Source organism: Bemisia tabaci, chromosome 1 (genome assembly GCF_918797505.1).
Source record: "Bemisia tabaci chromosome 1, PGI_BMITA_v3".
Taxonomy (NCBI): Eukaryota; Metazoa; Arthropoda; class Insecta; order Hemiptera; family Aleyrodidae; genus Bemisia; species Bemisia tabaci.
Window position 1 is genome coordinate 54364337 of NC_092793.1, and position 26709 is coordinate 54391045.

The 26709-nt window shown below is 40.3% G+C and overlaps 1 protein-coding gene across 1 annotated transcript in view; it reads left to right on the forward strand.

Annotated features, from left to right (window-relative positions):
• Positions 1 to 26709, forward strand: part of LOC109043044 (protein gooseberry-neuro-like) — a 37033-nt gene that overhangs the window by 9928 nt on the left and 396 nt on the right. Inside the window, exons 3-6 of the mRNA XM_019060076.2 lie at positions 1375 to 1486; positions 20875 to 21056; positions 21802 to 21910; positions 22670 to 22796. Coding sequence (XP_018915621.2) covers positions 1375 to 1486; positions 20875 to 21056; positions 21802 to 21910; positions 22670 to 22796 — 530 coding nt within the window. The remainder of the gene's footprint in view (positions 1 to 1374; positions 1487 to 20874; positions 21057 to 21801; positions 21911 to 22669; positions 22797 to 26709) is intronic.

Here is a 26709-nt window from a genome sequence, read left to right on the forward strand (position 1 = left end):
TTTGTTTCCAGAATGAGAAATTTGGGATTTTAAGCTCACATGGACTCAATGGACAACTTCTATGTTCATTACATGAGTGAAAAATATAAAAGCTGTAGATAATATCGCGCAACTGAGTGGGGATGTATTTATCCTGTTTGAGGTAAACAACTGCGGGAGCTGTGAAGGAAATTTTCTACGGATTCGTTTTTTGAAAATATTTCAAGTAAAGCTCAACAAACGTCATAAACGAATACAAGCTCTATACGAGCTGAGGAACTTCTAAATTCTCGACCTAAATAGAATGTCCTTGCTCCTGGTCAGAGAGTACACAGTTTTTGGAAGGAATTGAAAGTAATAACGCAATACTTAGTTTTAAAAATCAGAAAAATTAAGGGATCTTTCCTTAAGTTCCGATTTGTTTTTCTTTTCTTTTTTTTGTTAGAATGAACGGGAAAAGAGGTTGATGGTGCGACAAATTTTGATGTGATCCCGATCATTAGGCTTAATTAGAAGCGTTCTCACTTGTTTTGGTTTGAATCACTACTGGATTGATTGTTTGTGTTTTTTTTTTTTTTTTTTTTTTTTTTTTTTTTTTTTTTTTTTTTTTTTTTTTTTTTTTTTGACGAGTAGAACGTAACGGTACTCATCCTGAATGGTTTAAAGCTATGCATCACATTCTGCATAATGTTTCATGGCGTGCCAATATACGACTGCAGCAGTGATTACTTTCTTATGATGCGGTAAAGTCTCTTCTTTTCACGCGCCTCGACACTATTTCAATCTATCTCTTACGAAGTTTTAAGAAGCCGTGTGCGTCCATTTCATTCGACTGTCCATGTTACCTTCCTATGATGCGTTAAAGTCTCTTGAGTTTACGCGTCTTAGTACTACTTCTATCTATTTCCTAGGTAGTTTTGAGAACTATCTAAGCCCATTTGACTGTTCATGCCGGACCATTCTACCTACATCCTCTCCCAAATAAATTTGTTTTACCTGCAAAGTATTAACTTCATCATTATTCTCATTACGCCAGATGCTCAACAAGTCAATGTACACGTGCTTCAGGTTTCTTCCTTTTTTTTCTCTTTCTTTTTGGTGGAAAACTCTGTTTTTCAATGACATCTTAAGAGAAAGAGATGAGTTATGGCAAAAGCATGTCTATTTTCTTTTCCTCAGCCTTTTAAATATAGAGGAAAATGAAAATTTGATAATTCATAACTAAATTATGAATTATAATTACAAATTTAATCTATTTTAAGTTTTTTTATTCTTTTATTTCTTGTTTATTTGAAATTCGTCAGGAAGTCTTGATGGCAAATATTATACTTTCGCTCGCTCAGTTTATATTACGTGTTAGCAATGATTAATCGAATACCGTACTGATGGTTCCAGGATGGTGTCTGTACAGCTGAGACTGTTCCAAGCGAGTCAACAATCAGCCGTTTCATTCGAGGCGATGTGAAAAATTCAAACGCTGACTATTCAATTGATGGGATTTTAGGAGGTAAGAGTAAAAATCTCGTTTTCTTGGACGTTTGCGTTAAATACTGGTCCTTAGGACCAACGGACCGACTAGGAACTTCAAAAATTATCAGAACTTTTGGAGCCTTGAAGCGGCACAAACATGGATTGATGATTGATCTAGAAATTAAAATTTTGATCTTCCGAAAATGATGCATCTTTCCAGTAGCACAGTGCAATGAAAACATTGAAATGAAATTGCGATTTATCGCAATGAGATCGCATTAAGCTTTTTTAATAAAGTGAGAAATTGCAATATTTTTACATAATTTGATCAATTAATGCCGATTTTAAACAATCAAAAAAATGAGCTCCATATGTCAGAATGATAGATAATTGATAATATAATGAAAAAATTGCAACTCATATCAATTTTATTGCAATTTTCAATAGGAAGTGTTCCTCCGATCAGCAAATAGGCAGCATACACAACACTCCGATAAAATGGCAATCATTTTACCATGTAATTGCAATCTAAGCTACTTAGGAGTGCGGTTACACTGGAAAAAAAGTCGCTTGGATCTAGAATCCAGACTCTTAAAAACATTGACAAGAAAAAATACTCTTGATTCAATCTGATTTTAGCTTGAATCAAGAACCAAGCCTCTTAATTTAAGCGGATTTCGTTTTGATTCAAGCAAAAATCCGATTGGATCAAGAGTATTTTTTCTTGTCATTGTTTTCAAGAGTCTAGACTCTAGATTCAAGCGAATTTTTTTTCCAGTGTATAATTTGAAATATATCGATCGTACCCAAAATGCATTGTGCAACAACTGAAGATCCACCTTGAAAGTGAGCTCCTGTTTTTTTATTGGCGGCAAAATGAATCAGTTTCATACAGTGAGGTGCATTGGAGGTGGAGATGGAAATATCATGAAAACACTAGAAGGACACTAGGTTTCTCCAGGACCAGTAGCAAGAGCAAGTCGGGAGCTATCTCAAGTGTCTGACCGTCACAGAGATGGGTGACTGCGGTTCACGTCAGTGGCGGCAAGCAGTCTGGCTCTGAGCGAGCGCCCGGCGCGGCAACCAACGACCTCCTGCCGACTTGAGCTCCCTGCGGCTCGATTGTTGAATCGATATCGAATGGCCTGATCGCTATAAAACATCGCTAAGATAGGGATTTATCGATCAGGTTTATTCGATAACGATTCAACATAATCGACCCGCAGCACTAGATTTCCATTTCCCTCTCGCGCAACCCACAGTGGAAGCGAGTTGGCCTTAGTTCAGCGCTCTGATTTTTAAATTTTCAGTAAGTTGGGTAATCTGTGTGTCGATATGGCTAGCTTTTACCCGCAAATTAAAACAAGCATGCTGATAATTGAAATTGATGGGCAAAAGGATAGACGAAGAAGACAAAATTTATATGGAGGGCAGGGCCGGATTAAGGGGGTGGCCACATGGGCCGCGGCCCATGGCGGCAAAATGTAGGGAGCGGCAAATTTTGCAATCTTTTTGAATGTAAGTATCAAAAAAAGAGAGAGAGAGATCGGATTCAGAAAATAAATTACAAACCAGAAAAAGGGACAAAATATCTCATTTCCTGAGAGTGAAAGTGTAGTAATTTCTAATTTTGTCGTCTTTCGGTGATACAAGTGACAACACCTTTAATTAGTCGAGTTAAGAGAGAAACCAAACACGCAATTTGACCTGGAAGTCCTGGAACGGAGCGGTGCGGCGGCGGTCGCGTCGGCATGAAACCCATAGCGCCTACAAAACTGCATGAATACTTCACGTATCGCGTCGAGCACACTGCGGTCAGCAGCAGTCGGCCTGAAACGCATAGCGCCTACCAGACTGCATGAATACTTCACGCATTGCGTCAAACACACTGCGGTCAGTAGCAGTCGGCCTGAAACGCATAGCGCCTACAAGACTGCATGAATACTTCACGCATTGCGCCAACACAGTGCGGTCGGGCAGCGGCGGAAGTTAAAATTATTAACCGCATTTATGTTTGTTCTTTCATAATTTTTTCATTCGTTTTTTATAAATGAAAGGTCTTGTCCAAACAGGGATGGATTTAAGGAACTGAACTTTTGTTAGTGATGACGGGGCTTTCAAAAATAATTGCTCAACACGAGTAAACGCGTCTCGTACACCCCTCCTCCACCTTGGTGGCTCACTTGATGGTTTTTATGGATCGTATTCGACAGATCACACAGGTGAGATTACATTGATATCGATTGGTTCAATATGTAACCACAGCCTCAAAAGTCAATTTAGAAATCTGAGGTAACGGGTCTTAGGTGATCGAATTTTTATTTTCTCTAGCACCAAATGAAAATGAAAAGTGAAATTGTTAGGAATTTTATATCATTTTCAGCTTTTCCGAATTAAATCCTAAAATTTTTGTTTGAGGTTATGCTCAATTGTTTTGAACCAAACGATACATCGAACTACTGTCGAATACGATCTATTGATGTTTCAAAACGAATGAGAAGGGGGCGGAAAAATACAGGTGGCCCATGGGCGGCAAGTAGGTAAATCCGGCCCTGATGGAGGGATCATATTGTTGAAAGCGGGTGGTTGCAATGGACAAAAGAGGTAAGTAATAGACTAACCAACGGCAACCCACGAGAGGCCCTTTAATTGAATTACATTTTGCAATAAGGAACCACAATCTCTGGCTCTCCCATAAAAGCACGTGTCTGCCTAGGGAAACCTATGGCATGTATGTTGTTTCTAAAATGGGCCAGAAATAGTGGTTCCCAATTGCGAAATGTAATCTAATTAGTCTATCATTTTCCCCTCAGTCCATGGTACTCTACTAGACACGACCCCATTAATATAAACCAGGAAAAAAAAAAAAAAAAAAAAAAACATGGATAAATATGTACCTCGATGCGATAGCTCCAACCGGTTTTAAGACAAAATTTCTTTTTTTATCGGTTACTTTACTGTTCACCGCAATGAAATCGGTTCACAAGAGCTTAGGCTGCCACTGTTTGACGCTGTGATGGGTAGCCGAAGCGGTGGGCTTTGGTCGGGCGGCCGCGGCCTGCGAAGTGAAAACGCTCAATAGAGGTTTCAGACAGTTGGGTTCTGTTCTTTTGAGCCAGTCGGACAAGTACAAGGCACAACTATCACTGCTTGACAGGGTGACGGCAAAGCGGTGCGGTGGCGTGACACCCATGTTCTCCACCAGCTTTACGCCACTCCGACCTCTCCGCTGGCTACTGGCTTTCCTCCTTCCAGCCCCGTCCCTCCCATCCTTCCCTTAAGTCGGCGTAGTATGAGGTTTCACGTTGCTGTTTAATCGTTTAACTGGGCAGTCAGTCAATTAATGGAGTTCATCTGCGTACGTAGTAGATTCACAAAGGTTGGGCGCTCAGGAAAACTTCAGGAAGGGGAGAAGTGATCCTTTCCGGTCAGGAATATTACTCTCAAAATAACAATCGTTTGGTATCAGTAGAGTCGCTTTATACCGAGAGTAAAGACAATGCGAATCCATTTCTGATTGGTTCCCGTATTTGAGGCCTTCATAGTGTCACAAACGGTAGTAGAGAGTATATTTTCGCCAATTGCAAAGATTATAAACTGGAATAGATCGGGGAATTGGGGTAAGACAAGGAACAAATGGAATGAGACGGGTTACAGAGACGGAAATTCGGGAATAGGTTGATCAAAGATTACAAAAAACGTCTGATTTGTATAATCTTCATTCTCGTTTGTGACATCCATGAGCCGCATCGTCTCAACTCTCTCTGTAAAGGGACTCTAGGTATCAGCGGCAGTGGCGTGGCGTGCTTTGCGATGAATCGATTGATCTGCCATTTAAACCTATGGAAAAGAATCGAGAGACAGGGTGTTCGTAATGAACACCTCAATAATCGATTCTTTACTATAGCTTCAAATGGGGAAAAATCGATGATAGTTTGTTCACGTCACGCCACTGATCAGCGGGAAGGCGTGAATGATCGATTATCGAAATTTAATGGTAAAGAATCGATTTTTAAAGTGTTCGTGGCGATCACCCTGTCTATCGATCCTCAGGATTAAATGGCAGATCAATCGGTATATCGCAAAGCACGCCACGCAACTGTTCATCATGATCCCCAATGAAAACATCCCCTAATGAATGTCCTTACCTATGTTACGGCATTTCATTGGTGTTCAAGGCTCCTGATTTTCTGCTCTGCGTTTACGAATAATAATCGTCCATTGGACAGCTCTTTTTCTGGGAGAGGAGGGGAGATGCGTTAATAAACGAGTATTTGGACCAAGAGCATTTTCAGAATACTCTGAAAATAAGGTCATAAGAAGGACAAATTTCAACCACATTAGCGCCGAATAAAGCAAAACAATACAAAAAAGTTAATAAAATAGAAAATTCTGCGACCAGTAACAAATTTGAAGAAACAGCAAAGCATCTCCTACAGTCATTCCTTTGAGTTTTGATATTGCAAATTTCAAGCACGGTATGTGATATACGAAACTTGCTTTTATCGCGAACTGATTTTGAGCACGGTCTTAAACCTTGCATTTGATCACTTGCTGGTTGAAACGATGAATTTTTAAGGGACCTTAACCAGAAGTGGCAACCTGCCTGCTCCGGATTAAATGCCGAGCGTTTCGATTCGAATCGCCCTCTTTAATTCAATTATGATCGGCTCCCTAGAACAAACGCAATTGCTTTGCATACATGCCACTTGGTGCTGTGAAAGACTAATTCAACTGGATCTTCTTTTAGAAAAATCTTCATCGCAAGACCGAACGCTGAGAGGGATGCACGAAAACTTACTTGATTAATAGTTATTTTATACCTGAAATTCTTTCAGTTTCAAAGCGCAGAACTTTACTTCTAAAAAAAGTTTATTCTAAGCTGAGAGCAAAATACTCATATTCAGTAAGTACAGGTTTTCTTCCTGTTCTATTCCACCGATTTTTTTTTCTTTCTATATTTTTTTGGAAGGTCAGCAATCATCATCATGGGCGAATCTGAAAATTGACATATGTAAGTAACTTTTAAACCTTAGAAAAAATTGAAGTGTGCGGCCTTTAAAACTACTTCATCCTCTGTTCTCAAGATTGCCACTTCAGCTGAGTCTAGTGGCGAGAAGATAGAGAGAAAAAGTTGACCGGAAAGAGCAAAGTCTTAGACTTAAAAAATTAGAAACATAAAAACAATTTGACCAGAATCTCTTTCATGAAAATTTCGAATTTCCAATGCAGGGCAAATGCCCATCTTTCAACCTTTTCCTTCCACAATGGTGTCCTTGGAGACTATTTCGATGGGTGAATAAATTAACGGGGCTTCAAACTAGCCGAGTACCTACCTACTTACACGCTCTCGTCGTTTAAAGTTGGGACTAAATCTTGTGACATGTCTCAGCCATTGGCTCGTTTTAACTCATCTTCCTGGATCCCAGATGGGTCTCGATGGGTCGATTTCGAAATAGTTCTGTTTTGCGGCTAGAAGAGTTGTAAAAATAAATTATGCCTATTCCTTACGATCTGGCAAACGCGTCGGCAACTTCTCCAACCGTATGTGGTGCTTTTATTGCTCGTGTAATAAGCCGACCCAATCGGCGCAAAATCGAATGTTTCCTCCGTTTTGTTTATTTTGATTTTATGCATGCATGGCCCGTGGCCCGACATCGCGGAGTGCAGGTGGCAAATCAATAAAATTGAATTAATTTGGTCTTAACGTTGCCAATTTTTCGGCAAGTTTCATGACACGGATTGGGAATCATTTTGTCTCAAGAGATTCGGCATTTGTGATGTGCATTCACTAATTTTCTGCTTTCTTTTGAAAAAGGATAATTGAATTTAGATTTGAGAAAAAAAAGTTTTAGAAAAGCACAATCGCTTTATACGCTTCGATTGAACCATTCCATGATATTTTTCACCTAATAGTATGCATCGTCCTCAGACGCCGTCATAAAGGTAGCCTCGCCAGCGCTTCAATGGATTGTGACCAGTTGAAACTTTTAGTTGTTCAGTCGTAGTCATTGCCTCTTCAAGTTTACATTCATGCTTTCCAATATGCGGAAAAAGTATCCCCCCCCCCCCCCAAAAAAAAAATATTAATACCTATTTTCAAGGAGAGATGTGCAAGTCCAGCATTCTCCAAAGCCGATCATAACCACCGTAATGTTTGATCAGGGTGTCCTTTGTTTCCCCAAATACACGTATCACATCCTAGGCATCCGGCAGAGGTTGGGCCGTCTCAGCTTCAGCCACGAGTCACAGCTGCAAAAAAGCTGCCACCAAGAAGCAACTCCTCGTTGAAAGATTAATTTTAAGATGAATAATCTCGCTGCACAATGAATGAAGGCAGACAAATTGCAGAAGATCAGAATGAGCCATCACAATTTATCGATGTAATCCGGTTTGCCCGGAATTAATCGGTTTATTCACCGGAAAACCAACGTGAAGAATCGCTGGATGCCCTCGAAAACAAACAGCAATTGCTAGGCAAAGTAAAGAGTCATTTCGGCTAATCCGGAGGCAACCAGGAAGGCTTACCGCCAAGGATGCTCGGTTAAAAAAGGCAACAAAAGATGAAAAACCCGGCGAAAAAAAGGTATCTGGTCCAAACACGGTGACGAACAAAAAAACAGTGACATTTCGACTCGGGCGGTGGCCCTTTGTCAGCGGCCGATCCTGAGAGTTTCTTCCTGTCCTCTAGTTACCTGTGCGCATAAGCCACATTGGAGAGAGAGAGATAGAGGACGCTTCTCATTGTCAACGGCGAACTGTAGCGCAGGAGCGGGGGCGGGGACGAGCGGATGAAAGGGAGAAAGGGCCAAAAAAAAAGGTGGAAACTAATAAAAAGACATAATATCGTGTGAATATGATTGCGGTCGGCCGCCGGGCGTAGGATTCATAATTTCCCCGGGCCCGCGTGTGTGTCAGAAGTTGTAGCTGGTGATTTATTTGCAGAGATGTGTTTGTGAATCGTTGACACCCATGTTTTCGAGCGGCGGGTGGTCCCCCCAGCCCCCGCCTCGCCCTCCCCCTTAGCGCGCCTTGAGGGGCTCGCCCCGGGAGTCTTGAAAAGTCCTCCTGCCGACAGAGACACCCCAGCGTTGGGGCTTTGAATTCCGAACATCTTTACGTCTCATAATAGAGGCTATTAGATAATTGACTTTACAAAATGGTAAGAAGATTATCACAGGAAGCAAACCACACACCTCACACACCGACGCGCTGTTGCCGCGCTTATTACGCACTACTTTTTCATTGGTTAATCCCTCTCGGAGTACCTACACAGGGAGAGTACGGACATGACGGTAATTTTGAGGTTGTGCCGGATTATGTGGGGGGTGAGAGAGCGGCTTGAATGTGGAAGTTATCAGTCCGATGCCTGAATTTTGCGCGACTCCCGCAAAATTCAGCAACGAGGCTCAGCGACCATCAGATAATGTCGGATTTGTCTAACTATTCGAATATTCAGATTTGATACAAATCCAGATGAAAATAACTTGAATTCAGCCGTTGAGCGATGACTGTTGCCTCCCATATTTAGCTGCCAAGTTCAGCGTAAGGATTCTGGCATTAGGTGATGAAGCTCTTAGGGCCCACAATGGTAGCCAATCTATGAAATCAAATTATCCTGAGTAATTTATTATTAGATTCAATTAATTGTTACGATCCGTTGTTGGTAAAGCACGTATTTGACTTAGTTTTTGCATAAATGTACTCCTTTTTGCGAAAGAACGCTCATTTATGAACATTCTTGGTCATTTTGGTTTGATATTGAAATCTGAAGACTTGGAGAGACATTCCTCGTTTTCAAAGATTGACCGTCCTTTTGGGTCCTAAGAGCTCCACATTTCGACATGTCCCTTACTCTCCCTAAATAGGTTCTCTGCAATCCCTCCGTAAAACATGGATTGAGCTTGACCAGGGATGCAAACGAATGAAACTTCTTGGAATCCCATGAAATTGCATTTTTAAAAGTGAACATTATTTTTCCCCATTTTTCAAGGACTGCGTATGCAACCCGCTACAATTATCCGAGAAATCGGTGAGAAACTTGGATATTTGACTCATCATATTTTTTTTTCAACATTTCAAAATCAAGATTATACTGATTCTAAACGTTTCATGGCATTCTCACTCCATTGCAAAAGTTTTTAAACATTTCATGAAATTTCATCATGAAATTTCACGAAAGTTCGCATCTCTGAACCTAACAGAGACAATTTTGCCAACAGTACTAAAATTACGATGATTCCTCTCGAAATGCCATTTTTATTACGCGTGAACAAACATTGATTCCGAATTTCATGAAAATGCAGGAAGCAGGAATGGGAAATAGTGCAAGGGTGTGAGGGGTATTTTCTTACCATACCACGCGATTGTGACTCTGGAATAGGAAAAAAAAATTCCAGTGGGGTGAAAATGCACTGAGGAAGCCAATGGCTGCGCCCAGGGAAGTACAAACTGGAATAGAGGCAATAAAATTACCAACCACCGGATGTGCTGAAGCACAGATTCTGCGGCTCAGAAAATGTTCTTTTTCTTCTCCGTGCACAGGGATTTTTATGCAACAGAAATAATGGACCTCTCACTCGAAATACTAGTGAGCTAACCGAACCCGGCAGTTCCATTCAGACGGCAGGCACCTTCAATTTGTTCACGTTTTTACGGTCGGCATGGAAAATTGTTGATCGATAATTTTTTGCAACTTCCATGTTATTTTATAGCACCTCAATTTTTACCAAAAAAAAGAAAGACATAATCTAATCGTCTCGTTGAACTTGTCTCCCGAGTGACTGGAGTCCAAAAGTTACGAATACTATATTGTATAAACTGGCAACGGTGGTTCAACCACCGGCTAACCCGGCCTCTCGGCGGTTGAATGAAATTTTTCGTGTTCGTGTGACTGATTAGTTGCTGTTCTCCCTCCCCAGTTAAACATTCTTTCCCTTCTGCAGGTACTCAAGCCTTCCTTTGCCGAAAAAGCGCCACGCAGTCTGCAGCTTTTAATTTCATTCCTGCCTCATTCGGGGTTTCTCAAAAAGAATGGCACCACCGGGGAGCTCTCAGTCGAAGTAATAAAAAGGATTGGTAAAATTGTGGTACCGAACCATTCTTAAAACTTAATGCTGAATACTTGAATTTTAGAGAAAATGTTCATTACTTTCTTTAATTTCCTCATTTTCGAGGACAGTAAACGGAGCTTGCTTTCGCATAAACAGAGAAGAATAAAGCTTGCTGGGTAGATCAATCCAAAGTGGCTTTGATCTAAAGAATTTATTTAACTATACATCCTCAATTTAAGCTACTTCGGGGAAAAACGTATTGTGGCCTCTCTGCCTGGAGTTTGGTATGCATGCTGCTTAAAATTCGCCGATTTTTCTTCAATCCCTCCAAAGTTCCTCGTTGGGATAATTCTGCCAAAACGTACACTGAGAAAAAACTATGGCTTATAAACCTATTAGAGGTAAATATGGAACACCACTAATAGTACCTCTACATATAATAATAGCACATCATTAATATAAACTTCGAAGGATTCTGCCTTTTTCTATTTCACTCGAGGGGAAGTGTCCCCTCCCGGACTCTCTTCCCCACCCGGTGACTGACGCTGCGCTGTGCTGAACGGTTCAGCCTGAACCTTTCCCCTACGTCTGACCGTTCCCCACTCCTCTGTCAATCGAACTATATGCCACCGCTTACGTATTGTCGCTCGCCCACCCCAGGTACCTAGCGGCCAGCGGTCAGTTGATGATAAATCTCGCTCATGCTCCTACGCAGCTATACGCATTGATTAAGCCAGCTAATTACTTTCGAATAATTAGAATTTCTTCGATAATAGTTTTCTTTATTTATTCGACTATATTTTTTTCTCTGTTCTACTGTGATTTCCTTGGTTCTCTACTGTGTTTTTCCTAAATCTCTTCGGTGTTTTTATTTTATCGTGCTCATGCTCACACGCAGTTGAGCTTAGATTACCGCAAAGGAGTCGTTTTCTTTGTTGTTTTTCTGAATTTTTTCTCTGTTATACTGAGTTTTTCTTGAATCTCTTCTGCGTTTGTCTGTCTTTTCTTTTTCTTTCTGCTCTGATATTTCTTTTTCTATCCTTTGTTCTCTGAGGATATTTGAGGATATTTTTGATAAAATAATGAATCCAGCTTCAGTTGATGAGGTATTGCAGGACGTGTTGTCTGGCGACACAATTAATTTGTTTTTTGACATTGTGCGTCGTAAGACCAACTTCCGACCTGTGAATGTAAGTTGACGAACCCCGACAGGATCCACAACGACGCCGTGGCAACTCGCAACATTGTTTATTCAGAATAATTATTGTGAAAAAAGGGAAATTTATATTAATACTTACACGGAGAAAAAAACTTCGTGCATGGGACCCGACGTTGAGATCATATGAGTCTCTTAAAACTTGAGGTCCAGCTGCCGAAATTCAGGTCAGAAATCTGAAACACTTCGGTATGCACCGAGTACTTCAGATGTGTGACCTGAAACCTTCGATATATACCGAACTACTTCAATTGTCTGACCCGAACTTCGGCAGATGGACCTTAACTTTTCGGATGCGTGATCCGAAAACTTCAGAGATCCATATGATCTCAGCTTCGGGTTCTATGCACAAAATTTTTTTCTCCGTGTTTCCTTTTAGGGCACGCAACTAAAATTTCAGTAAATTTTTTCAGAACAGTAAAAAAAAAAAGTGGCTAACAATGGTTCCTCACCTTTTCGTGGTGTTGGCTGTTTTTACTAAGTGGGAACCGTCCATTTTAAGATATAGTCTATTTCTTGCCCTGCCATTATTATTCTACAAGTTAATTGTGGAGTGAGAATTTCATAATGTTTTCTATGAAATCTTCAAAATATAGTGATAAAAAATTTGCAACTACTACAAAATCGGCTCGCGAAGCGAGCCGAATGTCACTCGCGTAGCGAGTGACCGGGGGTCCAGGGGGCGTAGCCCCCGGCTAGGCGTGACGGGCGCGCGAAGCGCGCCCAGAACGGCTAGTATACCTTAGTTATGGTACGGGGTACCTTAATTAGGTACAGAGACCTTAGTATGGTTCACAGACCGAGAATCATTAGTTTATTTACGACTATTATAGGTGTTCCATATTTACCTCTAATAGGTTTATAAACCATAGTTTTTTCTCAGTGTAGGTTTACATTCTTATTCTAGCGTTTAAGTCTCTCTGTCTCTGTGTTTGGACAGATGTTGCAAGTAGTCTTAAAGTAACAACTTTTCCGTGGTATATTATTCTGAGTGTTGAATATTCTGAGGTTTTTAAAATTTCCTGAAACCTCCGTTGCATCAAAAAGAGGCATCCTGTGTCACACCTCCTAGTCGCCCCGCTTTCTCCATCCCTCTCTGTCCCCTCATTTGCTGAACCTGAGCCACGCCTCTGGCGGATACAGAGAGTGGCTGAGGAGGAGGCCATTTGACACAGACCCTCCCAGGCCAATAGAAGGGTATGCAGCCTCCCCCTTTCCCTCGAATAACTTTGGATAAACTTCTAAAAAATTATAATTAATGACTATCAGCTTTTAAATTAAAAAATTTGTCGGTGGAAATGGACAGATTTTACCCTCATTATCAGAAAGTTTTAATGGCCGTTCATTTTGAGAAAAGAGTAAGGAAAAAGTGGAAATGTATGAAAAGACCATCAGGAGCATTAGAGCATTTTCTTTATTTGAAAATAAAATATCTATATATCTACTCGTGGCCAGAAAATAACCTACGATAAGAATTCGACCCTTTATTTTTGCTCCTACCTCTAATCATCGCCTGATTTTACAACAACTGTGACTGCGCTAAGTAATAGGAGTATGTACTAGGTATTCAAAGTAGGCTACACTTATTTGACTTTTCTCTCTTGCTTTTTCGTCTTTTCCGTCTTTTTTTATCATGAAATCACGGTCCTTTCTCTCCTGGAATCGCCACTGTGAGCCTCCGTGCATTTACTAATCAAAGCGACTCATTTTGCCGCGCGACCTTTCTTAAAACTTAAAACTTAGCGCTAAGAATAACCTATTCATATAATAATGCTCCTCACAAGACTGTTCCGACAGACTGTAAAATAAAGGCTAAGCCTCAGCGGCACAAAAACTGTATTGACAAAATTACCACAGGAGTGATCGTAAAAAGAACAAATTTGTGTCCTATCCCGACTGTTCATTATACGAAGCTTAAGCCGCCTGCATTGCCGCATTGCCTGCTTATTGTATTCCTCTTCTTCCTCCCCGTCTTCAAGTCATAAATACGAGGATCGCGGGCGGCAAAGCCACCGAATGTGCCCATACCCCGCTGCCGAACTGTAGGGATTATCATTTTCATCTTCTGCGAGTTAGGTACTTGGGATGAAAATCTGGCGACAGAAGCGGCGCGACCCTGCGTAGTCGGCTACGAAAGTATGCTCGGTATTGTTGCCGTTGAGCGGAGAATAGTGTTGAAGTGTGTGAGAGCATAATGATGAATGTTGACCACCGGTGTTGAGAGCCGCTGGGCAACCAAAACACCATTCACCGATCCTGTGTCGGCCCTTTCTGCACAATTGCACCTATTTTGATCGACTGATGCGCATTCACGCGGCCCCGCAAACACTCAATAAAGATCCGTGTTGCGCTTTGTGCCTGTGCCGGCCCGGACCTTGCCGAGTAGCTGGGAGTGTCAAAAGGTCAGCATCGCCAATCCGCACCTCCCCTTCCCCGCTAGCCCGCTTTTCGGGCTCCCCGTGCGGGCCCAAAATTGCCTGGGCGTAATCTGAAATTGGGCCGATTCCACCCACAAATCGGGCCCCGTAAAGACACCTAACTTGACCTAACCCTTAAGCCAGACTTTGATGTGCACCTGTTGACAAACTGGAATGTGGAGGGATTGATAAAGATAGGATCATAATCTGGAGGATCTACCAGCGCCATAAACTTTGATTCAACCGATTAAATGTTGTTAATCTAATGGTAGGGATTGTGCGCTTGAAGTTTGCCCTCAATTTTGCAGTATAGGCAATTAACATACCTAAGAGTGCGAATAGTTATCTATTTCAAAATTAGCATTTTTATAGCTTCATGAGTTTCAATTAAACCGATACACAATGTTGTTAATCTAATGGTAGGAATCGTGCATCTGAAGTTTGCCTTCAATTTCGCCGCATAGGCAACAAACAATCAAACATACCTAAGAGTGCGAATAGTTATACTAAACTCGCATTTATGTAGCTTCATAAGTTTCGAGTGAATCGACCAATGATGTTGCTGGCCCGTGGGTATATGTCGTCTTTGATATCAAGCCTAACTTACCACCACCTATTCAAGATAATGCGTCTTTCTTCAAGTTCTATCCCAAATTTATGGCTAATCAATTTGATCACTCAAAATACAGAATCCCCGTCTCACAATTATTTGCTTGCGTTAATTACGCAACCATTAAGTTAATTTGACAGCTTCTTCAGTTTTTTTTTTTTTTTTTTTTTTTTTTTTTTTTTTTTTTTTTTTTCCTGTTGTGAATAGATTTATTCTAATGAAGAAGTTGACAACAAGCGAAATGAATATTATATCATAAACGCAGAAGTGATAATTGGACTATATTTTGCAATTAAGAGCTGCAATTTCTGGCTGAGTTTGGAAAGAAAGTTTCCATCAGTTTCCCTATGCACATGGGTGTTTTTACGGACGAGCTAGAAATTGTAGCTCCTAATTGTCCAATTATTCTAAGGTTGATCAAATGCGGCCCTTAAAAGTGTGAGAACGTATCACTGTTGATCGATGACAACGATTGAACTTGTAAATTTTGTCTTGAATTTGTTTCAATTTTTGGTGTACCAGGGAACGAGAAGTAATAAATATACTTAAACTGACATATGAGATGCACACTAAATTTTTAATATTTTTCATGATTCCTGTCCTGGGCTCTTTTTCGGCTTTTGAGGGACATACATACCATCGCAAGCCGCTTTATCTCGCACCAAATAAAAAATTCATAAATTGGGTACTGACCTCATACCTCAGCATTGTCTTTGAATCATACTATTTGAAGATGACTTCATCAATATTATTGAAGTAGAATTTCTCCAGTAGTTAGAAACCATAAGCCACGAGGTTTATATATATATATATATATATATATATATATATATATATATATATATATATATATATATATATATATATATATAAAATAAAGCGAACTTCATGAGTTGTATAACCGTTTTATTTATTTGTAAGCTCAATTTGCTCTGATAAATCAAATAAAACTGTAGTAATGGATAAGATTGTTTATAATAACAAAATGTTACAACTATTATCTGATACCAAAATTTATAGGAAAATAGGAAAATGTCTAACTTTTGCACTGCAAAACAAAAACAATGCGTTGGTAAAAAAGTGGTTTGAGGAAAAATTGATAGGCAAAGCCACGTTGCAAAATTTAACAATTGTGAACGCAATTCCATGCCGAATTTATGGGTTGGTCAAAACTCATAAAGAGGGGATGCCACTTCGTCCAATTGTAAGTGCCTTGAAAAGTCCGTTTTATAATATGTCTAAGTATTTTGGAAATATTCTAGAGAAAGTTGTAGGGAAAAGTGGGAACACTGTCAAGAATACTTATGAATTCGTAGATTTTCTCAAAACCCAATCAGTACCTGATGACTTTGTTTTAGCTTCATTAGACGTTGTGTCTATGTACACAAATATTTCGATAAAACTAGCCCTTGATGTTATTAAAGAAAAATGGATGACAATTGCTCCCCATACAACGTTGCCAGAGGATCAATTTTTAGCCGGCATTAAAGCATGTTTAGAGTCAACAGTATTCACTTTCGGCGAAGAATGCTTCAAGCAGATAAACGGCTTGGCAATGGGGTCACCAGTAAGCGCCAATGTTGCCAACCTGGTAATGGAATACTTTGAAGAAAAATTATTTCAAGTGTTCCCTTATAAATTGCTATTCTATAAACGTTTTGCAGACGATATTATCTTATGCTGCCACAAAGATGATCTTGACAATGTTTTCCATTTTTTCAATAATTTTTCGAGCAATATCAAATTTACACTCGAACGTGAAGTCAACAACTCTTTAAATTTCTTGGATGTCACTGTCATAAAAAACAGAGGGAAATTGATCACGTCATGGTTTAAAAAACCAATATTTTCTGGTAGATATCTCAATTTTTTGTCTGTGCAACCACTTCCACAAAAAATCAATGTGGTAAAAAATCTTGCAACGCGTGTATGTTTGTTGACACATCCTTTGCTCAGAAAAAACAAAATAAAAGAGGCAAAGCAATTGTTGGTTGAGAATTGTTACCCGTGGTCACTTATCGAGTCAGTTTTTGCAGAGGTAATAAATTCTTGCTACAACGGTTTCCCCCCTCGCAAAAATAGGGAAAAAGAAGAGACGGTGGTTGGACCATATTTGTCCTCATGTTCTGAAAAATTAAGTGCCGCAATAAAACCATTTGGACTATCGCTAGTAACAACAAATAAGTGTAATTTGAAAGGGTTTAAATCAGCTCTAAAAACCAAAATCCCAAACGAGAAAATGTCCGACGTGGTTTATGAAATCCCATGCAAAGGGTGCCCAGGGGTCTACATTGGGCAGACTTCACAGTATGTACATAAGCGCCTTGACGGACACAAGTTTAATAAGCATGAAAAAACGGCACTAAAGCAGCACGTAAAAGAAACAAACCATCAATTTGATTATGATAACACCAGAGTGCTAAAACAAGAGAAAAATGAGCAGGTCCGTTTAAATTTAGAAGGGTTAAGCATCCTTAAAAATAACAACGCTCTGAATTCACGGACAGAATTTTCCCATTTTGAGGATTATTTGGTAGGCACCGATACCTTTTAATTGTTACCCATTGTTTTGTCGACCATTTATTAATAGCTGTAACTCAGGCAACAATGTTTGTAATGTTCGTTAGATTGTACTATCTTTTCCTCTCTTCCCTGACCGTGTTGGTTCGGAGGACTAGGTGTTTATTTCTCGTTTTTCCTTGTTTTGTCGCCTCAGTCTCTGCCTGAAGATGGTGCAAATAATAAGCCCCGAAACGTCGTATTAAAAAAATTTTTTGTTTAAAATAAATAAAACGGTTATACAACTCATGAAGTTCGCTTTATTAAACATAAAATAACCATGAAATTAGAATTTATATATATATATATAATGTTAACGAGGCTACAATGGAACTTGAGAATTTCCTTGTTTATGCTTTCTGTCCATCGATATTGCAACGTTTGAAGAGTGGGTAGGCGCGAGTGAGGGATAAAAAAGCACATCCTTTGCCTTTAAGTATTTGCTTCTGCTCGGTTTGTGGATTTTTGGAAAATTGGGGGCCGGGAAGGTTTCTTCTAGAGTCGTCGCTTGTGCACAGGCTCGCCACATCCCATCTCGGGCCCTGGTACCAGTTTTAAGGTCCGGGCCCCAAGCACGGAGGGGGGGGGGTCCGAGGGGCATCCCCCGAGAAATTTTAGAATTTATACGGCTAGTCGGACGCATTTTGAAGCTTCCGTAAAGAATTTTTCCATCAATTTCTGCAAGTGAATGCATAGCTGAAGTGCGCTCCAGCTAGAATTGTATTTACAAATGGGTGGTTTCTCTACGAGGATTAAAAAATGAACGAGTGGTACGGAATATAACAAAAGAATATGAACTATGCAAAACGATAATCCGGGTATCGGAACTAAGCTAATTTGAAAACGCCTTCAAATGCGGCGTGATACCTCACGCATTCCGGAGAGTTCAAATAGTTGTATCATTGCGCCGTAAGAATGTGACGGAAGATTTAAACGGAGATAGCCTCCATGCGCGCTGGGCGTGTCGATTTCCTCTGACATTTTTGCAGTGGTGAATGCATAGCTGAAGTGCGCTCCAGCTAGAATTGTATCTACAAATGGGTGGTTTTTCTACGAGGATTAAAAATAAACAAGTGGCACGGAATATAACAAAAGAATATGAACTATGCAAAACGATTATTCCGATGACGGAACTTGGCTGTTTTGAAAACGCCTTCAAATGCGGCGTGATACCTCACACATTCCGGTGAGTACAAATAGTTGTATCATTGCGCCTTAGAAATGCGACAAAAGATTAAAATTGAAATAGCCTTCATGCACGCCGGCCTTTTCGACTTTCGTTAACATGTTTGCAGTCATGAATGCGCTTGAGTGCGCTTCGGCTAGAATTGTATTTAGCAAATGGGTGGTTTTTAAAGGAGGATTATAATTAAACAAGTGGATAGAAATGGAAACAAAATAATATGAACTATGCAAAACGATTATTCCGATAACGGAACTTGGCTGTTTTGAAAACGCCTTTAAATGCGGCGTGATGCCTCCCGCATTCCGGAGAGTTCAAATAGTTGTATCATTGCGCCGTGAGAATGTGACGGAAGATTTAAATGGAAATAGCCTCCATGCAAGCTGGGCGTGTCGATTTCCTCTGACATTTTTGCAGTGGTGAATGCATAGCTGAAGTGCGCTCCAGCTAGAATTGTATTTACAAATGGGTGGTCTCTCTACGAGGATTAAAAATGAACGAGTGGTACGGAATATAACAAAAGAATATGAACTATGCAAAACGATAATCCGGGTATCGGAACTAAGCTAATTTGAAAACGCCTTCAAATGCGGCGTGATACCTCACGCATTCCGGAGAGTTCAAATAGTTGTATCATTGCGCCGTGAGAATGTATGACGGAAGATTTAAATGAAAATAGCCTTCATTGTGCATTCAAAGCTCAAGCTTTTTAATGACAATGCGCAATGCCATTTAAAATCTTGTTTAAAAGAATGTACCCTACCTATTCTTTTTCGCCCTTAAAATTAAGTAATTGTTCTATTTTTGGTACGGTGATTGGCACTATTTCCCTTATCACCTGGGTTCGTGCCCGGATCTAACTAGATCTAACGAGGATACGCCTGAAATGACGTAATTTTAAGGCGGGAGGGGTCTGGAGGTAAGTCACATGTTGGTATCGAAGGGGAAGGGAAAGGTCAGAATGTCAGGGAAAATTGGTGACGTAATTCATGGACGCTCCGAAAATAAAAAAAAAAGCTTATTTAGGATTAAATAATGGAGAATTTGCACGCACATTTTTTATTGCTTCATCTAAGTGCCTGAAGAGCTAATTTTGCAGTATTTTTTATATTTTCTTTCGGCTATGGGAAATAGTATATAAATAGATTTAAAATCGAGAAAATGCGCCGCCTAGAGACGTCATCTGGCGGAATTTTCCCATTTAAACGTATGTACTTTAGCAGATTTGATCATTTTGTCATATCTCCTCCAATAATTGTCAATTTACGAACCAATAAGGGTATCTTCGTGTTCAGCTCACTTGGTAGCGTCCATTCAAACACGGAATTCGTCAACTTTCAGACACCTGCAAATTCTCCATTGGACGAGTGAATGGTAAATGTTGCTTTCTTCCGAGCAAATATCGTAACTGGAAAAATTGTAAATACGACCTTTTTGCATATCCCCTCTGCAGCGCCTCGCGGTTTGGATCCTCGACGGGTGAAAGTATGAAAAGAGACGATCCGAAAAAATCGCCAGCTCATTGAGCAGAAGAGCTGTCACTGGGAGAGCGGATTATGATTGATCGGGCATTGATGAACGATTAATCCCCGACTTTTGACAATGAATCGAGCTCGGCCAGGGGTCCTCTCTCGATAAAATTGAGGAGCATCTCCTCCCCCACTCAAAAAGTCCGGGGTCCTTTCAAGGGTCCGGTATGTGCGAGGCCTAGCAAGTGTTTCCTGGCTAGAAAAAGGACCCTGGGGACTTTTTGCCTTGAATGATTTCGAAAGTCCTTTCTCCATTATACAGAGACAGTCGACTTGATCACTCGTATCGCTTTGTCTGCGCGGTGGACGTCCGCGGTATTTTGCTTTTCTACCGTGCTAAGGAAGAACGCCGTATGAACATTCGAGAGTTGCCAAATATCCCCTGATAAAAAATGTATTTTTGGGGGAAGTTTTGCATGTTTTTCCTTGAAATTTTCAGACACTCTAGATTTATTTTACGAACAAATTTGTCTAAAATATAGGAGGAAAAATATTTGAAACTTTCCTGAGAGATTCAAAATTTCTCAAAGGAAATTTGGCAACGCCTGGAGACTTATACCTATGGCGTTCTTCCTTAGCACGGCAGTTCTCTCTTTGTCATCCTCGTTTCGAGTTGATCAAAATGTACCGACATTTTCACGTGGGCTTTAGTTTATGATGCAAAACTTGCTGTTGCCGCTCTGATATTTTGGCCGACTAGTCCGTTGACTCCTCCCTATTTTTTTTTAGATTTGGCCCTCACGAATTACAGGCCAACCGTCACCTCTGTATGTAATTTTGTGGATGAATGTTATGTTAATTGTTCGCGGATTTTATCTAAGTACATGGGTGTGCAGAATATGATTTTGACTGTTTCAGGAGGCGACCCTGATTGTGAGCCGGGTCTTGTGTTGCGACGAAAGAAACGAAGAGGCAGAACAACTTTCAGCGCAGACCAACTTGCGGCTCTGGAGAGGGCCTTTCAATTTTCTCAGTATCCCGATGTGTACACACGAGAGCGATTAGCCACCCAATACGGTCTTACAGAAACACGAGTACAGGTTGGTTTTTAGGATCAAGCTATGCAAGGGAAGGAATCATTCAGCACAGGCTTGTTTATTTCGAGAAAACAGTTAGCATGTTTACTCTCCATGCGTAAAAATCAATAGCGAATTCAATCTCGACTTAATGTTTTCGGGGCTGCATGATTTTTCAGTTTTCACCGGTCGCCTGTCATTTTCTGATAAGAGAAAATCTGGATACAGAATGCAGTGACATTTAAAATAACTCTTCTTTCCACATGTTAAAAATTCAAATCGGTTCATCGGGCTCGTCCTAGTCCAATTTTTTCTTTCTCATAATTTATTGCCTGAATCTAACGGTATTTCAAGTTTGAAACCAACCTCAAGTTTGCTGCCCAGTTTTGTTTTTTCCCCGATTTGTTTCAAGATGTCGATTTCTATATTTCTCCAAATGACACTTTTCAAACATCGCCGAAAAATTTGGAGATTTAAGATTGTAAACTAAAATCCAGCGACAAGAACTGACGAATCTCGCCGCTTGATCAAGGAAAATGTGTAACGGATTATTGTAGCGTTGTTAGAAAATTAAACTATTGTAGGTGTAATCTTTCTCCCCTTTCCGTTTTCTTGAAGGTCTTAATAATCTTTTTCCCCTCTCCATTTTTTTAAGGGTCTTAATCATCTTTTCCCCCTTTCCATTTTTTTGAAGGTCTTAATAATCTTTTTCCCCTTTCCATTTTCTTGAAGATCTTAATAACCTTTTTCCCTGTCCATTTTCTTGAAGGTATGGTTCAGCAATCGACGAGCGCGGTGGCGAAAACACGGAACGCGACCTGAGTCCTCATACTACCCTCAAACTACGGACACAGGTCCCGCTATGCTCTCAATCACAGGTACAAAACAAAATAATCTAGATTTTATTCAAATTAAACAGCACGTAAAACAATACTCAGATAGACCTGCGTTAAACACGACAAATTATCATAAAATGACCTAATTGGAAATTTTGAAATTAACCTTTATTGCTAATTCCTCAAGATTCTTGAAAGTATCATTTGACAAGATATGTTTTAGGTGGAGAGTTAGCTTGAAAAAATAAGCAAGTGAGAAAATTCTTCATACATCCTAACAATAGGAAAAAACATCTTATGGGTTGATTCACTCTATTGGACAGTGGTGGCGCATAAGCTGATGCTTTGGGGAAGGGAGGCGAAATTGAGGGAACTACATAATCCGCTGACGTGAATTTTGAGGGGGTGAGGGGGGCAGAAAATGTCCCCCATTTTCTGTCGTTCCACACATGCGCCGTCACTATTATATATAGGGGGGTAGGCCATAATTTATTTTTGGTACTCACAATCTCCGACTCGATGAAGAGAGATGAAAAACGTTCTTTTTATCTCTATCTAATGCCATCCAGTCATCGGGCCGGGAATCGTGAGTATGCATACGTGCCGAGAAAAAATTAAAATGTTAAAAAGCTCAAAAAAACATGCCTTTACCGATGTCACCTCTTTAACACAAGTTTTTGACGACAGACCTTTCGGGTCAGCTCGTTACTTTAGGCAAACCACCCCTCCCATTACGGGATGGATTGTTCTGACTTTTCCGTTTTTTAGCACAGTACATTTCTCTCAACTTGTCCTCTCTAGGCACTCCAGATTGGTCTGATATCATAAGTGGAACAGCGCTCAAACAGCCTCCTTGCACTGGATTTGAACCTCCCTCTGTGTACAACCCAAACAAGGATCCAAGGCTCCCAACCAGCCATTATAACAGGTATTTCTATTTATTTTTCTTAAGATCACGGGGAATCTGGGCCAAATTTGTAAAATGTATGGTCAAATTTTTTAATAAGTTGAGTGGGATTCATTCAGAAAAAAAAAACTGCATAGCTTGTTCGTTTGAATTAGGCTTCTGATCTACTAAACATCAACGTGCGAATTTCTTTAGATTTTCGAGCTTTAGAAATACTCTCAATGTTTTCCTTACTAATTTAATGTTGACAGTACAAGCCCCCTGATGGTTGAATAGTGGTATCATTGTGAAATAGAACGCTCATTGGAGCCCTGGTAAAAATTGGCGATAGGAGCTGCGTTTCAAAATACCATAGGAGTTTCTTATAGCCGACTGAAGAGGGCGATAGAAAATCATATAGCTGGCTGTAGAAAGTGGAAAAAATCATACGGCCGGGCTACACGAAGCGATAAAAAATTATACAGCCGGGCTATAGTTCCTATCGCCGGGCTTTACACTTTATCGCCTGGCTGTTGCTTTTTCGCCATCGGCTATAAAAGGCTATAAGAAATTGTGTAGAAATTCTTGTGCTTTGTAAATCCTTAAGTTTGTACGGAATCACTTTAATATTTACAAAACGCACATTATATTTTCCTTTACTACATATTTTTTTCATGAATTAAAATTAGAATAATCCATACAGAGTGTGCAAACATTCAAAGACATGAGTTGAAAAACGCTGACTCCGCGAGATTAAATATTAGAGCCTAACACAAAGCGGAGCGGCGGCGCACTGACGCCTACAAACCTAACAGGGATACTTCACGCATTGCGCAATGCGTGAAGTATCCCTGTTAGGTTTGAAGGCGCCAATGCGCGTTCAGCGCTGGCTGCCCGCCCGCCGCGCCGCGCCGCAGGGTACCGCGGCGCTTGAAGCAACTTTTCACACCAGAGGTATTGCACAGTATCATATACGAAATTGATGGCGCTCCAACATATTAGGAATGACGGGCATCCTTCAAAAGTACGGAACTTTCCTCGCAAATTAAATCAAGATACTGCGGCCCAAAAAGAGAGCGGTAGTCCAAAAACTCACTAAGTCCTAGCATCCGTAAAAGGTTTGGCATTATACTTTATCGCCAGGCTGTTGATTAATCGCCATCGGCTATAAAAGGCCATAAGAAATTGTGTTGCCGGCTATAGAAGCTATTGGAAATCTTACAGCCGGCTGTAGGTCTATGGTATTTTGGAACACAGATTCTACTGCCAATTTTTACCAGGGAGGCACACGAAAAAGAACTTACTACCAAACGAGAAGAGTTCAAATGAACGTCATTCAGTTTGCCTTCAATTGTTTGTATAGGCAACATAATCTCTCGCGTCGTCGAATAGTGGTATCGTCCCCCTTTAGATAGTCCAACAATCTTCGTCAGCGAATTTGATCTACCTTTCAGTTGTTCAGCTGTTTGGACTTGACAAGCAGAAAGTAGAAAGAGGAAGATGGTGAGGGGAAGAGAATAAAGAATGAGGGCAAAGAAGAAGGAATGAGAGGAATAAGGAGAAAAAAGAGAAAAAAAAGATATGAGAAAGAGGAAAAAGAAAAGATTTAATTTTAAATCCAAGCAGATTTATTTTAGCTGGAAACGACAAGACAAACTGGTCATGTCTTCCTTGTTGCCAGCGCAACACATACAATATTTAAAAAAATGTGAGAATATTAAAATGGTTAAACCTATAAAGGAATGAGACATTTAGGTAAAATAACACACAGAGAGACACTGCGTGCTGTAAGAGCAAGAAAAGGCATAGGTAACGCCTTCAGTTTTTTCGTGGGCAACATAGACTACTCTCGAACACGAATAGTTGCACTAAGGCGCTGCAGTCTAAGTGGTGTTTGAGATTGTAACCTCAGTTTGCGTTATGCAGCTTTTATTCGTGAGTGGAACACTGAAGGCAAATGCCTACATCTTTTGCGAAAGAAATACGGGGTTGCTCTGGAATATGATTGGTTGGATTAAGGCGCTGCAGTCAACATGGTGATTGATATTGTAGCCTCTCATTGGATAGTCGGTGGACCGAAAAAAAATTTCCCTCGGAATTGCTTGTGGCTAGTAAAGCTATTTTTTTTAGGGTAAAAATGATGAACATTTCGTTCAAATTGCATCAAAAGTATTTACAATTCTGAAGTTTCGAATAGAGCACTCACGATTTTTCCGCCGATTTTTTCTTGTAATTTTTCATGAATGGAATATTTTCGTAACGGCTAGTGAATAAAAGACTTTAATTCGAAACAAAAGGAGGCTTTCCAGCAAAATTTCGCTCAACTGGAGATAGATGATTTGAGGTTCCAAATAATTGATTCAATAAAGATAATATTTAAGAATTGGAGTTGCTGAAAAGTGCAAGCTCTCGGAAAATGTTGATTTTCTCAACCGCTTCCTCTTAATATAAAAAAGTCCCACACATTATTTGGGTTCTTTGGCTCAGCTATTGCACATTGTTAAGACTTTGAACAACACGAGGCGGGGAGGGAAAATTTCTCCATTAAGAGGCCTGCCAAAATCTTTTAAAAGCGCGTCTTGACTCAAGTAGACAGTGTTTTGTACCCAAAATTCTAGTAAGTAGGTAAACGAATAACGTTAATATCTTTCAAATTAATTTCCGTAAATTTCGATGCGCGAATCGTGTTCTACGTGAGATTTTGGTTGAAAACTATTATTACCTAGAGTTCTTAAATTCGTACTTTGGCGGCAAATTTGGCAATTTTTTTGTAATGTAGGTAAAAAAATCGGTTTCAGAAAAAGAATTACAAACGAGAGAAGGCGACAAAATCTCTCATTTCCTGAGAGTAGGACGGTGTAATTTCTAATTTTGTCGTCTTTCAATGATGAGACAGCACCTTTAATTAGTCGAGTTAAGAGAGCAGCCAAACACGCAATTTGGCTTGGAACGGCGCGGCGCTGGCGCAGAAAGCGATGATGACAAAGACTTGAGATGAAATGAGAAGCCCTCGGCGCGGTGGTCGGTATGTAACACATATTAGCGCCTACAAGAGTGCATGAATACTTCACGCATTGCATCAAATACAGAGCGGTCAGCGTGAGACGCATGGCGCCTACAAGATTGCATGAATGCTTCTCGCATTGCGTCCACCACAGTGCGGACAGCAGCGGTCGGCGAGAAATGCATAGCGCCTACAAGACTGTATGAATACTTCACGCATTGCGCCAAACACAGTGCGGTCTGCGCAGCGCGGTGCAGCGCGCGGCGGTGGAGGTTAAAATCATTAAGTCACATTCATGTTTGTTCTTTCTTAATTTGTTCGTTCATTTCTTATAAATGGAAGCTTGTCCACACAGATATAGGTTTACGGAACTTAACGTTTGCGAGTAGTGTTGTCAGGGCTTTCGCAACAAATGTGTCCAACACGAGTGAACGCGTCTTGTGCACCCCTTCCCCTCCGGCACGTTCACTTGATGGTTTTTATTGATGTTTCAAATCGAATGAGAAGAAGGCGGCCAAATACAGGCCTGAAATGAGAAAAATAATCAGTAGGCATCAAAAAAAGCTACGGCTAACGAGGCTATGCTGCCGTGCTAAGGAAAAACGCCGTATGGACCTTTAGGCGTTGCCAAATTTCCTTTGATAAAACACGACTTTTCTGGAAAACTTATGAATATTTTCGCTCTAGTTTTTCAGATAGGTAATTTTGTTCGCAATTGGATCTTAAATTCCTGAAAATTCCAAGGAAAAGTGTTCATAACTTTTCTCACAAAGATACATTTTATCGAAGGAAATTTGGCAACTCTCGAATGTTCATACGGCGTTTTTCCTTAGCACAGCAGTATGGAGAAGCTACACGGGAGTACCCATACAGTAATCGCTGTACTAGTAATTTGATTATGTTTCACCCAAACGTTTACCCGAGTCCGATGTCAGCCCGTTGATCATACTT